This window comes from Bos mutus, chromosome 1 (assembly GCF_027580195.1).
Source record: "Bos mutus isolate GX-2022 chromosome 1, NWIPB_WYAK_1.1, whole genome shotgun sequence".
Lineage (NCBI taxonomy): Eukaryota > Metazoa > Chordata > Mammalia > Artiodactyla > Bovidae > Bos > Bos mutus.
This window is the reverse complement of record NC_091617.1, coordinates 118,159,244-118,175,172: the sequence shown is the minus strand read 5'-3', so window position 1 is coordinate 118,175,172 and position 15,929 is coordinate 118,159,244. Positions and strand designations below refer to the sequence as shown.

Genomic DNA, 15,929 nt, shown 5'->3' with positions numbered 1-15,929 from the left:
CTGTACTGGGGGGTAGGGGAAGAAAGAGACAGATTTTGATCTCAATCCTCCATGTTCTCTGCAGCTTTCCCTAACACCAATGATCCATGTCAGGAGATCTATCGGGGTCCTGCACCAGAGTCCGAGAAAGAGACCAAAGCAGTCAGTGACTTCATTCGAAGCCACCTAAAATCAATCAAGGCCTACATTACCTTCCATTCCTACTCCCAGATGCTGTTGTTTCCCTATGGGTACACATCAGAACTGCCACCGAACCACAAGAACCTGGTATGTAGGAAAAAGCCTGAGGTTTATGCATTGGTACCACCACTGCCTTCCAGTCTGTTCATCATTAACAACTTGGGTTATTTTGAAAAAAATTCACATTTTAATACCAAAGAAGAAAACTAGTGAAGTCTACCTTAGAGTTAAAATCAGTCTTACGTTAGTTTTTCATATGATAAACATATATAGATAATAAAACCTTTTGATGTGATTTTAAGATAAAGCCACTATGAAGAAAGGTCTAACCTACCAAAGTAGAATTCCATTACTATCCAGATGACTATGTAGTTAAATGTCATAACATAAAACATAAAGAGCAAGAGCCTAAGACAACAGCAAATACATCTTGCTATTCCTATCCCAAGACATCAGATTTAAGGAGAGTCATTGTATTTTTATCTTCTTGATCAACTTGGAAATTATATTAATTTTAAGCTTCTGAACCAAAAAATATACTCTCTCCAAAATTTTGATCCACTTGGACTGCAAGGAGATCCAACCAGTCCATCCTAAAGGAGATCAGTCCTGAGTATTCATTGGAAGGACTAATGTTGAAGCTGAAACTCCAATACTTTGGTCACCTGATACGAAGAGCTGACTCATTTGAAAAGACCCTGATGATGGAAAAGATTAAAGGCAGGAGGAGAAGGGGATGACAGAGGATGAGATGGTTGGATGGCATCACCGACTCAATGGACATGAGTTTGGGTGGACTCCAAGAGTTAGTGATGGACAGGGAGGCCTGGCATGCTGCAGTCCATGGGATCGCAAAGAGTCAGACATGACTGAGCGACTGAACTGAACTGAACTGAAGCATTCTTTTCCTTTCTATGAAAACTAGTTTGACCATGTTAAAAAAAAAAAAAAAAAAAAAAAAACTTCTGCATATGAGTGATATTAAATATGTCTAACTGCTACAGAAGAAATAAAGCAGAAAACATTCAATGTCCCAGATCCCATGGGGCTAGCAAATATAATATCCAGTAAAAGCTGTAATTCTATCCTGCCTCAAAAAAAAAAATTTTTTTTAGAGGTTACAGTTGTCCTTCTGACTTCAGTCAACTGTTTTCAACATTTCATTTTGAGTAGGAGCAGAGATTTGAACCAGTAATTAAAACTTTCTGTGTATATACAATAAATCTACAGGTAATATGTGGTCCATATGTGATCTGACTTTGGGAAAGACAAATATCTGATGCCAAAAACACCTCAGAGGAAAAAGAAAGAATATATTTTTTTAGAAGGAAGGCCAGAAGGCAGAAAGGAAAGAGGAAGGGAGAGAGGAAAGAGAAGTGAGTATAAAAGAAAGACAGAAACACAAAATGAGAAATGACTTTACTGTATATAACTAATTTCACATTTAGAAGGCCTCACATTAACAACTGGAGAAGGAAATGGCAACCCACTCCCATATTCTTGCCTGAAGAACTCCATGGACAGAGGAGCCTGGTGGGCTACAGTTCATGGGGTCACAAATAGTTGGACACAATTGAGCAACTTTAACTCACTCACATTAACAATATTTGTACCTTACTTTAAACAAATTTCTTAATCATTTGTTTTATTTTGATCTTCAAATGGCAAATAGTCAGTAAAACTGACTTTTTTTTTTTTTTTTTTTTTTAATTTTATTTTAAAAAAAAATTCCCCATCCTGAACCCTCCTCCTCCCAACCTCCCCATACCATCCCCCTGGGCCTTCCCAGCGCACCAGCCCCAAGCATCCAGCATCGTGCACTGAACCTGGACTGGCATCTCGTTTCATACATGACATTTCACATGTTTCAATGACATTCTCCCAAATCTTCCCACCCTCTCCCACAGAGTCCATAAGACTGTTCTATAAAACTGACCTTTTGTAATCCGCAGTAAATTAACTGCTTTTACTTAGTATCCAGTTACTCCACTCTAACTTCCCTTTCTCTCCAGGCCAAAGTTGCAAAGATCGCCACTGATGTTCTCTCAACTCCATATGAAACCCACTACACCTATGGCCCAATAGCATCAACAATTTGTAAGTTTTTCCTATTACTGTGTCATTTCCCCTAATTCTCTTTTACAGATATTAAGGAAAGCTAAAGAATTCATAATATAGAATTAGAACATATGGAATTGCTAATTTAAACTTCAGTTTTAATAGGAGATTCTGAATTATATGTGAACTCAGAAGATAGATTCTACCTTTTGGGAGGATAAGATTTTTCTAGAACCAAATTATACTGAACCTTTATAAGGTGACAAGGTCAACAGGAATAATTACATCAAGACAAATTTACAGTTTAATTCTTCCATCTTCCTATTCTCTACCACCACCACCACCACCACCACCAAAGCTGTGGCAGAGTCCACTTTATTTTTTTTTTTTAATCATTTAGCTTTGACTGGACTCTTTCTTCCTTGGCCTTGTCCCTATGCAAGCACAGTCTTTCCCCTAGCTCCTGGTGAGTAAATAGGTAAGCCAACAGTTTCGGCCACTTTGATCATGTAAAAACAGTCTCCTGTGGCTCTCAGCAGTTTCCTACTGTGTTCAACTGAAATCTACATGGTGAATTAAGAAAGGAGGTCCCAAGGTCCTAGTTCTGCTGCTTTTTTTTTTTTTTTCAATGTCTCAGAACCACTTCTTATTCTTCACTATTTTTAAACTTTCATTGTCTTTCCATTTTGTTAATTATTGATTTAAATTTCTTACAAGTCAGGCACTGTGCTTAGCCCTTGATTTTCACAATCTCAGTTACTCCTCACAATATTCTATGAGGTATGTAGTACTTGTAGCCAGCTTAATGGGGATACAAGCCTAGGTTTAAAAAAAAAAAACAAAGTCCATGATCTTAACCACTGTGCATATAATCATTTCCCATTTGGTTTTACAGCTAAAATAACTAGGCTTTTCCATTTCCAAGCAATAAAAAGAAATTCATTTGGTTTTCACCAAAGACCCTTAATTCAGACCTTGGGAAGTGAGACCATTTCTTCTCCGATCCCACCGAACTTAGTTTGGAAATTCTTTAATAAAAACCACCTTTTCTCCAAACTATTCCCAAGCTTCAGTCCTTATGCCCAAACTTTACAAGAAATTTCAATGAAACTTCTTATACAGTCTTAACTTCCTAACAAAATTTAATTCCTCAAAAGCAAGGATTATACTTCAGAGGTCCTCTCAGATCATATAATCTCTAGTACAGGGCATGGAACAAAAGTAGAATTGATTCTCATAAACTTACTCAATGAAATGGTGTCATAACTTGTCCAAAAGAAGTGAACATGGATTGAAACCACAGCAAAACTAGACTTGATATAGAGTGACCTATATTACTCTCTAGAGCCATGATAGCCAACATTTTTAGCACAAAGACTATTGCTTAACTTTTAAACATTTCATGGATCAACTCACCAGCACTAAATACAAATGATTATTTCCAATATACATTTGGAATGTGCGGATTGAAAAAATAAACATGTGCATTCTGTGGGTTCCATGTAATAACTCTACTTGGCCATACATTATAAACCACTTCCCTAGCCCAAGCTGAAAGAATAAACTGTAACTAAAAGTCTATATCCTCAACAATTGCTGTGGAATTTGAAAATGCTGCAGTCATCACAGCATTTCTAGAGCCCATTTACTGGAGGTTCCCTTGGTGGATTGGAAAAATGACTTTAAAAGCCAGACAAGTTCCATTCTTAGAGAACATGCATCAGCAATTACATATCAACCAGCTGTGAGCTTAAAAGGGCTGAAGAGAAAATACAGTGACACAGCCAATCGCCAGCATCCAAATAGATCTTGCTGCAACATAACCAGGCCAGGGATTCATTACACATACAAGTGGATAACAAGATTTCAAACCAGGTGATATACCCAGCTATATGAGTGGACAAAAATAAGCAAAGGACTGAAGGACAGAATGTCAGCCTACTTAGTGGATACTGGGAGATAGCAGGGCCAGATAAACCATCCAGGTATGATGTAAGAGTAATTTCTACATCATAATGAGGGAAAACACACAAATATTCTTGGCAGCAAAGAACAAAGGGTTGTGAGCAGGAACAAACTTTGCAAATGGCAGCTAGGGCATCAAAGGATTATTACTCTCACACTTTCAATATACATATATATATACACACACATACATACAAACATGTATATACATGTATGTATATGCAAACATACAGGTATGTGTATGTGATATGTATTTGCATCTATGAAAATTATGAGCATACTAGAGCTATGCATTTGCATTGCATCACAATCATAATAAGCAAGAATTTACAGAGCACCTGCCTAATAGCCCAACACTTGGACCTTTGAGAGATAGATGAAAGACACAACAACTGCATTCAAAGAGTTACCTTCTAACTGGGAGGAGGAGATGCCTAAAGATAACACAGCTCCATGCTATCATATGTCACTTTAAAAATGGGAGGATAAAGAGGAATTATTATCCTATACAACTGTGTTGTATTTTAAACTTTTTATTATATATTATAAAGATTTTTTAAGCAATTCAGGTTTAGAAAGAATTGCCTCTTCCATATATGGGCATCAGCAACTTGATAGATGTATAAAACTCTAAGGAGTCACTCCTTTAATAAAGCATTTGATTAAACGTTAATCAAATATTCATGAGAAGCAGGGGTAGCCAAGCAGTTGCCTTGGTAAGAATAGAGAAGAGATGCACCCCACGATTAAAGTTTAGTCATTCCAGTATTCTAATTGTCATTTAACATGTTCCAGGATTTAGGGGAAGCAACTAGCATTTACCAGTATTTTTCTCTTTGATTTGATGGAGACAGAAAAAGAAGACTGAGAGAGCATTTTTAAAACCCAAACTGTGGAAAGATCCCTGGCCTCCAGAAGAACATAAATATATCTGCAATTGTAACCTAATAAGCAAATAAGTTCAAACTGTAAAATCTAAAACCAGGAGGATACCTAGATGATCTAATTTGTGGTTCTCAAGCCTGACTTCTAATTAACATTATCTGAGGAGCTTTTACAACATGCAGATGATCAGGTCCTGTCCCCAGAGATTCAGATTTCATTAGTCCATGATGAGGTCCAGGAGTCTGAATTTTCTTAAAGTGGTTGAAGCAATTCTAAGATGAAACTAGGGTGGAGAACCACTGATATAAGCTAAACCCCTCATTCATAAACTATGAAATTGAGATATAGAAAGATTTGATCCCTTAGGGGCAAAATAGGATAAAAAATAAGCATTCCAGATCACAAACTGTAAACCATGAAGCACACAAAAATTGATATTAAAACATCATGAAATGCTTATATGTGCATACTGACAGCATAGCCAATCCTTTACCATCTTAGAAATAACTGAATATAGTGCCTGGTTAGCAAGAATACTTCACTGAATTGATGGGAACCAAGAAGTTTGCATCAATAATATCATCTGTCTATGGGTCACATCATGATTAAAAAGTTAATTTCAAAGTGCCATTCTTGTTGCCTTCCTACACATCAAAATCACTAGCTCTGCTCTTGTTTCTCAACTCTAGAGTACTGTTCTCTATACTCTTTCAGTTCAGTTCAGTCATGTCGGACTCTTTGCGACCCCATGAACAGCAGCACTCCAGGCCTCCCTGTCCATCACCAACCCCGCAGTCTACAAAAACCCATGTCCATTGAGTCCGTATTGCCATCCAACCATCTCATCCTCTGTTGTCCCCTTCTCCTCCTGCCCTCAATCTTTCCCAGCATCAGGGTCTTTTCAAATGAGTCAGCTCTTTGCATCAGGTGGCCAAAGTATTGGAGTTTCAGCTTCAACATCATTCCTACCAATGAACACCCAAGACTGATCTCCTTTAGGATGGACTGGTTGGATCTCCTTGCAGTCCAAGAGACTCTCAAGAGTCTTCTCCAACACCACAGTTCAAAAGCAACAATTCTTTGGTGCTCAGCTTTCTTTATAGTCCAACTCTCACATCCACATATGACCACTGGAAAAACCATAGCCTTGACTAGACAGAACTTTACTTGACAAAGTAATGTCTCTGCTTTTTAATATGCTGTCTAGGTTGGCATAACTTTCCTCCCAAGGAGTAAGCGTCTTTTAATTTCATGGCTGCAATCATCATCTGTGATTTTACAGCCCAGAAAAATAAACTCAGCCACTGTTTCCACTGTTTCCCCATCTATTTGCCATGAAGTGATAGGACCGGATGCCATGATCTTAGCTATCTGAATGTTGAGCTTTAAGCCAACTTTTTCACTTTCCTCTTTTACTTTCATCAGGAAGCTTTTTAGTTCCTCTTCACTTTCTGCCATAAGGGTGGTGTCATCTGCATATCTGAGGTTATTGAGATTTCTCCCGGCAATCTTGATTCCAGCTTGTGCTTCTTCCAGCCCAGCGTTTCTCATGATGTATTCTGCATATAAGTTAAATAAGTACAGTGACAATATACAGCCTTGATGTATTCCTTTTCCTATTTGGAACCAGTCTGTTGTTCCATGTCCAGTTCTACCTGTTGCTTCCCGACCTGCATACAGGTTTCTCAAGAGGCAGGTCAGGTGGTCTGGTATGGCCATCTCTTGAAGAATTTTCCACAGTTTATTGTGATCCATACAGTCAAAGGCTTTGGCATAGTCAATTAAAGCAGAAATAGATGTTTTTCTGGAACTCTCTTGCTTTTTCCATGATCCAGAAGAGGTTGGCAATTTGATCTCTTGTTCCTCTGCCTTTTCTAAAACCAGCTTGAACATCTGGAAGTTCATGGTTCACATATTGCTGAAGCCTTGCTTGGAGAATTTTGAGCATTACTTTACTAGTGTGAGAGATGAGTGCAATTGTGCATTAGTCTGAGCATTCTTTGGCATTGCCTTTCTTTGGGATTAGAATGAAAACTGACCTTTTCCAGTCCTGTGGCCACTGCTGAGTTTTCCAAATTTGCTGGCATATTGAGTGTAGCACTTTCACAGCATCATCTTCCAGGATTTGAAATAGCTCAGCTGGAATTCCATCAGTGATGCTTTCTAAGGCCCACTTGACTTCACATTCCAGGATGTCTTTACCACTCTACACTTTGAAAAGAAGAAAATCAAGACCCCTGAATTTATAGCTCAACATCAAATATCTATCCACTAAGACATTTGAACTGAAATACAAGAGGCAATAGATGTGGGGAAAAAAGAATTTCAGTCCATGCCCATGCATCTAGAGCTTCAGCTCTTGCTGAAAAAAGAATTTTGACTCTTGTTGACATAAAAGTGCATGTTATCAGTTTAAAGCATATTGATATGTTTTTAAAAACATACAAGTTAAGCCACCAGTGTCACTTTATGTGGATTTCTTTGGAATGAAACCAGATTGTTAGTTCAGTTCAATTTTATTTTGACTTGTTTTGAGTGTATTACAGTGAGTTCCTTGTGCTTAACATGCCTTGAAAAGAGTAGGAAATTTTCTTCTTATTGTCAATATTTTAAGACAATGTTGTGAGCAGAACAAAAGATTACCTTGCAGAACTTGATTAAGACTTTTTGTTAAGAGGACTACAGATTGACATATGGTGGGTAGGACAGTACAATGGTTAGTCATACAAACCCTGAAGACATGCAGCTTGGGTCTGATTCCTCATTCAACCACTTACTAGCTATGGGTCCTTTTTTGTAACTGAAGTATTTTTTTTACTTACACTATTAGCATTAGGCTTAAAGTATATTAATTCAGTATTTTTGCAGATTAATGGTTATTACAGGTTATTATAAGATAATAGCTATAATTCCCTGTTACACAGTATATCCTCATCACCTATCTATTTTCTACATCTATGTTGTCTTTGAGTAAACTGCTTAATTTCTCTGTGCCAAAATTTCCTCTTCTATAAAACAGCAATTGGTGCCAAATCATAAGGTTTTGCTAGGAGTTAACAAAATGAGTTACCACACATAAAGCACTTAGAAGGGTTCCTGGTATTTAGCAAGTGTTTGTTATTATATTTTATAAATATATCCACATATTCTAGTGGGTACAGATGGAGATAAATAAAAGGCTAAGCAACATGTTCTACTAAGTTGTATAATAATATATTCTTAACAAGTAAAAAGCTTTCAATGTTGTATTTATTTTATGTCTTAATATAGTTTTTGTTTGCAAATTTAAGGTTTCAAAGATACAAAAAGTGGTATCATAAAAGAAAATGTATTACACTCAATAACATCACACAATTATAAAAAATCACAAATTATATAAACTCTCAATCACCACCATTAATCTTAATGAGAGATGTCACATAAAGTAAATTTGTAAAAATGGAATATCCATATTCTTTAACTCTTTGAAATCACAGCAGTTTACTTAACTGCAAATGGAAGGCTGGTACAGCTAGAAATTGGCCGCATTTATTGAAATGTCTAGCACACATTGGAGAAGGAAATGGCAACCCACTCCAGTGTTCTTGCCTGGAGAATCCCAGAGATGGGGGAGCCTGGTGGGCTACCATCTGTGGGGTCGCACAGAGTCAGACACGACTAAAGCGACTTAGCAGTAGCAGTAGTAGCACACTCTAAATCATCATGCAAGACACAACCCCTATTTTCCCTACCTCCATTGCTATAGAACTCTTACCTTTATGTTCTTTTTTTCCTAATAAACTTAAACTCAACTCTAGCTGAAAATGGCAGCCTTCTTGATCACTAAAGCTAGTGTATTTATCTCAGCTAACATGCCCCAAAAATTCCCTGCAACACTGGACCTTGTTGATATACCATTCTTGACACTCCCTTGGCATCCTTGACACCAAACTTACCTGGTTTGCCTCTTCCTTCTTCTTTTCTACTCTGTCTCTGCTGACTGCCTCCAAAGCAGCTATTTTCCCCAAAATAGATATTATTCAGGTATTTCACCAGGTTCTGTCTTCAGGCACCCCCTCTTCCTTATTCTTTTCTAGAGAGGGAAGTGCTCTCCACCCTCACAGGCTGAAGCCTTCATTTGCCATCTAGAGGCTTCAGATGCCCAGCCAGGAGATCACCTTTCACTCATGCAGCAGTTACCTATGGGGATCAGTGGGAGCCCAGCAGCATCAGAGGAACCAACGAGATGAAAACAGCAAGTCAAAGGCTCTGAAAACTATGTTAACACTGGAACCAGAAGTCACCAAAGAAGAATAGAGCCTGTATGCTAAACCTAAACAGGGTGACTGCCTGCTAAAATAGATTTCCATTAAGATTTGACATAGTAGCCAAAGTGTCTAAGATACAGTCAAAAATCACTTACCCTGACAAAAATGAAAAAAAATCACAGCTCGAATGAAAAAAGACAATCAACAGATGTCAACACTGAGATGATTTCAGTGTTAGAATTATCTGACAAGAATTTCAAAATCATTATCATAAAAATGCTCCAATGAGCAGTTATAGATAGCCATGAAACAAATGATAACTTAGAAAATCTCACCAAAGAAATGCAAGGTATAAAAAAGAAGCAAATAGAAATTACGGAACTGAAAAACACAACAACTTAAATTTTAACAACTCACTGGAGAGGATCAATAGCAGAATGAATATGATGTAGAGAAGAATCAGTTAACTTGAAGACAGAACAATAGAACTTAACAAATCTGAAGAGAGAAAATAAGTTGAAAAAAAAATAAACAAAGCCTAAGGGACCTGTGGCATAATAACAAATGATCAAGCATTCATGTCATCAATTATCAGGAGAAGAAAAAGAAAAGGTTGGAAAAAATTATTTGAAGAAATAAAGACTGAAATTTCCCAAATTTCCTAAACACATATACCAACATACTTAAGAAACAACTGAACCACAAACAGTATAAGTTCAAAGAAACTCACATCAAGCCACACCATAAGGAAAGTACTGAAAACTAAAGACAAAGTAAAAACTCTTGAAAGCAGTGAAACAGAAATAATCTAAGGGGGAGAAATAATTCAAATGACAGCAGATTTCTCATTTTAAACCTAGAAGGTCAAAAGGAACGGATAACATTTTTCAAGTGCTAAAAGAACTATCGATCATAAATTCTATATTCAGCAAAGACATCCTTCAGAAATGAAGAGGAAAAAAAGACATTCTCAAAGGAAAACTAAGAGAATGTGTTACCTGCAGACCTACGCTTTAAAGATGGGTAGGGAAAGCTCTTCAAATAAGAAATAAATAATAACAAAAGGCCTGAAACTGTGGAAAGGAAAGAAAAACAACAGATTAGGGAATGAATGAAGGATAAATAGACTATCTTTCTCCTTATGATAGTTGAATCAATATAACTCCATCTGATGTGAAGTTTAATACATGTAGAGAAGTAATTGAGACAATTATATTTTAAAAGTGGGAAGGGGGAAAGAATCTAAAGGCAAATAGGATTTCTATATATTACCTGACATTCTAAAACACTGATACCAATAGATTGTGATAAATTATGTGTATATATTGTAATACATAGAACAACCACTAAGAAAATTATGCAAACTGATACACTCAAAAACAATATTATAAATACATCAAAATGGAACCCTAAAAATATTCATGTAACCAAGAATAAGGCAATAAAAGAAATAGAGGAATGAAAAATGGAGGGATCAAATAAAAATCAAATAGTAAGATGGTAGATTTAACGGATAGGAATAATTTACCTACATATATTAATTAAAAGGCTGAAATTGGCAGGGTGGGTTCATAAAAATATGACAATACATTGGCTACAAGAAACCCACATCATATATAACATAGGTTGAAACCAAAAGGCTGAAAAAAGATGTATCATGCAAACATTACCCAAAGGAGTGCTATACTATACATCAGATAAAGTAAATTTCAGAACAAAGAAATTTGATAGAAACAAAGAAGAACATTAGTGATAAAATGATCAATCCACCAAGAAGACATAATGACCCTGAACAAGTGTGTGTAAGCCAATTTCACTTAGGATGCTTCTGCTAGTTAATTTCCAAATCCATTTTCCCAGACACCTTCCTTTAAGACACAGTAAGTAAGACAAAGGTGGCAGCAACCCCTGGCTTTCATCAACCTCCCAAACTTTCCAATTCACATGTCAATGCATAAACAAGGCTTCACATATCCTTCTGCGTCAAACACTGTGTATTTGGCAGGTGCTGTGCACAGAACTGAGGGGGAAAAGCACACAAAGCCAACTATGGCCTCAGAGATCCTGCACAAGCCCCGCCCAGGAGTTCCCCCTACCTTCTACCCCAGGGCTAGACAGGGTTCTTGCATTTTGTCAAGGCTGGACATCCCGATGGTATTTCTCTGGCTGTTACAGGCCACACAGCTCCCCAGTGTTCTGCCACCGGTTCCCAGATCCCTAGTAGGAGGAACCTATCCCCTAACTGATGCTAAACATATCCTTTTGTCTTCCTTGCTTTACCCTTTCTTTTCCCCATCACTGCTCTCTCTGAATTTCTGTTCCTGTTAATAGCATGTGGATTTTTTCCAGCTACCCAGATTGAAATATCTATCATTTTCTTCAAATTCTGTGACTCTTCCATTCCGGCTTTTCTTACAAGCCCGACCAATTCTGTTCCCTGTGTGGTGACTCTATGCTAGTTCAGGCTTTCACTCCACAATACCTCCTAACTGGTCTCTTTCCAGTGCCGTTGGAAGTACAGCACTGAAATGGCTATAATTGGTTTCCAAACAAAACATTTTTACTGACTTAACAAGCTTTCTGAACTTTGCCCACAAATTCTTGCTGTTCCGTTTTCTAGTGCAGCTGGATCTCACTGGTCCCTAAACCCTTCCATGCTTTCCATCCTTGTGGTTCACTGGCTAGAATGCCTTTCTTCAATCCCCATCTGGAAAAATACTAGACTTTCTTCAAGGCTCTCTCCAAATACAATCTCCATCATGAAAGTGGTATTTCAGCAGGTATTGAGCATGAAATGTCATCCCCTTCACCAGGCCTAATAGCTTTCTTCCTCTGAATCTTCACAAGATACTATACCTTTCCTATGATTCTTTAATAGTCTGCCACATCTCTGCTGCTGCTGCTGCTGATACTGCTAAGTTGCCTCAGTCGTGTCCAGCTCTGTGTGACCCCATAGATGGCAGCCCACCAGGCTCCCCCATCCCTGGGATTCTCCAGGCAAGAACACTGGAGTGGGTTGCCATTTCCTTCTCCAATGTATGAAAGTGAAAAGTGAAAGTGAAGTCGTTCAGTTGTGTCTAACTCTTAGCAACCCCATGGACTTCAGCCCACCAGGCTCCTCTGTTTATGGGATTTTCCTACTGATTTGCATATTTGACTTCTTTCCCCACCAACTCGAAGTTCCAAAAACACCAATAGTATCTTCTTCATCTCCGTACCCTGTACCACCCACCCTCTACAGTTCCCAGTAAAGTGCATTGCACATATTAAAGGTTTGGTAAATACATATTGAATAACTTTAAAGCCAACCCTATCTCTCTAACAAAATATTCTTTCTCTACTTCATCACAACTTTGAATTCTTATCTTTCAAATCTAAAATGTTAGTATCAGTTAAACTCATTACTTTTTCTAAAACATAAGTAATTTTATATACAAAAAATATATATTTTTCTATTATGTAAGTCAAAATGTACAAAAATGTATTTATAGCATTTATATACACTTATATCAGAGAAGGCGATGGCACCCCACTCCAGTACTCTTGCCTGGCAAATCCCATGGACAGAGGATCCTGGTGGGCTGCAGTCTATGGGGTCACGAAGAGTTGGACACAACTGAGCGACTTCACTTTCACTTTTCTCTCTCATGCATTGGAGAAGGAAATGGCAACCCACTCCAGTGTTCTTGCCTGGAGAATCCCAGGGACGGTGGAGCCTGGTGGGCTGCCGTCTATGGGATTGCACAGAGTCGGACACGACTGAAGTGACTTAGCAGCTTAGCATACACTTATATAAAGCTTATATATAACCTCTAAATGTTTATATTTTTGGTCTTTTTAACAAATAATATTCTTAGTAAAATTTCACAAAAACTGACATGGAAATGTTGGATTAGGGGGATTAAACACATCCTTAAAATAACTGATTTAAACTTTCTCCTAACTATGAAATATTTTATCCTAGCAACATAAATGGAAACAGACCTGAACTATTAGAAGGAATCTAATTTCTCGAATCTTGTATGTATTGTCCTCCCTGGTGGGTTTTCAGTGACCCATCCACTCCTGAGTTAGTCTCCTCAACTGCTTGCATTTGCTCAGACCACCTCCATCTATGACAACATGCACCCAGAAGACGAACTCAATTTAGACTCAAAATGATCCAAGCAAAATGTAATCCTGAATATACAGCACATATTTAAAGCATGTGGTGGATTCTAAAGCTGTGATTATTTTTTACTCAGCACTGCAACCTCCTGCACAGAGCAACCTGGCAGGCTATAGTACACAGGGTCGCAAAGAGTTGGACACGACTGAACACACAGGCATGCACTACACTGCAGACTACTGCTCTCATTCATTACTGCAATTAATTGTACATATAATTATTTTTCATTGCTAATTTTACACCGGTGAATTTCTTTTTCAAAAAAATGTTAACATTTGTTTCTAATTAAATATTTACTGCTTATGTTTTACAGACCCAACATCAGGTTCTTCTTTAGACTGGGCTTACAACCTGGGCATCAAACACACATTTGCCTTTGAGCTCCGAGATAAAGGAAGATTTGGTTTTCTCCTTCCAGAATCTCAGATAAAGCCAACATGTAAAGAGACCATGCTAGCTGTCAAATTTATTGTCAAGTATATCCTCAAGCATACTTCATAAAGAATTGCCCTCTGTTTGGAATAAGCCAGTTAATTCTTCCCATGCCTTTCACTAGAAAGTCACGTCTTTGCTTGTACCTAGATTGGTTTCCATACCACCTGAACAGATCCTTTCTTGCTCACTTAAGTCCTATGTTATTTCTTTTTGCTTTTATTTACTCTCCATAACATCCTAACAAATAGCTTTAGGTGAAAGTTTAACCAAGTGAAGTTGTAACACAGCATAAAGTATTATTTTGAGTATTTTGAAAGGTAGTAGACTCTGGGTCATGAGACGAAAATGAGAACCTTCACGTTCTTCAGAACCACTTTCACCATGTGGCTTCATCATTTCATGTGCCAATATAATAAAAATAAAACATATTCTAAAACTTACCTTCTGTTTTTTATAAATTATGTTCTCTACATTCCTCTATTAGTACTAATAATCATGCATTAATTCTTTCTATGCATTCTGTAAACACAGAAGTATATCTTCAATTTTTAAAAAACATTTTGCCTACATATATTTAATACAAGTAGACCATGTTTATATCTGCACAATAGCAAAAGGATGTTCTAGAAGGAAATAAAGTAGTTTATTTAGAAATGAATCTCAATGCCTTAAACAACCAATCCAGTTCTCATCAACATCAGACCAGATCAGATCAGTCGCTCAGTCGTGTCCGACTCTTTGCAACCCCATGAATCGCAGCATGCCAGGCCTGCCTGCTCATCAACATAATGTACATTAAATTCAAAACAGTTTAAAGTGTCATAATCAGAGGAATTACCTACCAAAACACCTCTTGGCAGTTACAGACACAGTCAGAACGTCTGATCAGCTGTAATCCCTGTCTAACAATGGACAGAAAAGAAGCCTGGAAATATACTACAAATTGGAAAGAGAAAGTCATGTGGACTAAGGTCAATCGGAATAATTTATTACCTTTATACGTCTATAACCATATTGCTTAAGATAGTGCTACAAAATACCTTTTCTCTAACTTTATTCTTCTATATCTCATCATGTGATAACACTGGTATCCACATACTGGAAATTCAGAAATAGATGGTCAACGAGAATTTAAGGGAGATGTAAGTAGAGAGTTCCTTGACTTTCTATAAACTTCTCAAAACAATCTGTATAAAAATTTAGAGGATCTTAAAAGATTCCGAGAAACCAGGTTAACAAATAAACTGGGACATTCCTTATGGCTCCTTTAAGGCCCCACAAAAGAAAGAGTGTCATTAAATCTATAAGGTGATGGTATATCTGATAGTTAGAAGGTAGGTAAAAGTTTCCCATGGAAAACTGTCTAAAACCTATATGCTGCTGCTGCTGCTAAGTCGCTTCAGTTGTGTCCGACTCTGTGCGACCCCAGAGACGGTAGCCCACCAGGCTCCCCCGTCCCTGGGACTCTCCAGGCAAGAACACTGGAGTCCCTGGGACTCTCCAGGCAAGAACACTTGCCATTTCCTTCTCCAATGCATGAAAGTGAAAAGTCAAAGTGAAGTCGCTCAGTCGTGTCTGACTCTTAGCGACCCCATGGACTGCGGCCCACCAGGGTCCTCCGTCCATGGGATTTTCCAGGCAAGAGTACTGGAGTAGGGTGCCATTGCTTTCTCCGCTAAAACCTATATAGGGAAACCTATATAAAACTAATAAAATTACTCTACAGATAGAGGAGGAAAATGCGACAGAGACAAAAAAAGATAAAATATAAAGCCCTGATTATAAGACTAAACTGTCCTTTATAAAAAATATAATATCTATACCTAAATATTTAGCATTCAAAACTGGCTCAGAACACAGGAATGTAAATGTGTTCCATTAAATTTGCCATATGAGAATTACACACTCATTCACACTTACTCAGCTGATAAAGGACTGAAAGAAATCATAATCTTAAAATGTACATAAAATATTTCTAATTCTATTAGGCC

The 15,929-nt window shown here is 37.6% G+C and overlaps 1 protein-coding gene across 3 annotated transcripts in view; it reads left to right on the top strand.

The window, feature by feature from the left end:
- CPA3 (carboxypeptidase A3) overlaps nt 1-15,929 on the top strand; it is a 52,066-nt gene that overhangs the window by 18,052 nt on the left and 18,085 nt on the right. Inside the window, exons 9-11 of one of the 3 annotated variants that reach the window (XM_005902435.2) lie at nt 65-267; nt 2,193-2,277; nt 13,817-14,492. In XM_005902435.2, coding sequence (XP_005902497.1) covers nt 65-267; nt 2,193-2,277; nt 13,817-14,004 — 476 coding nt within the window. In that variant the 3' untranslated portion in view covers nt 14,005-14,492. Of the gene's footprint in view, nt 1-64; nt 268-2,192; nt 2,278-13,816; nt 14,493-15,929 lie in introns of those variants that run through there. The other 2 variants (XM_070383723.1, XM_070383796.1) reach the window with 2 other exon arrangements.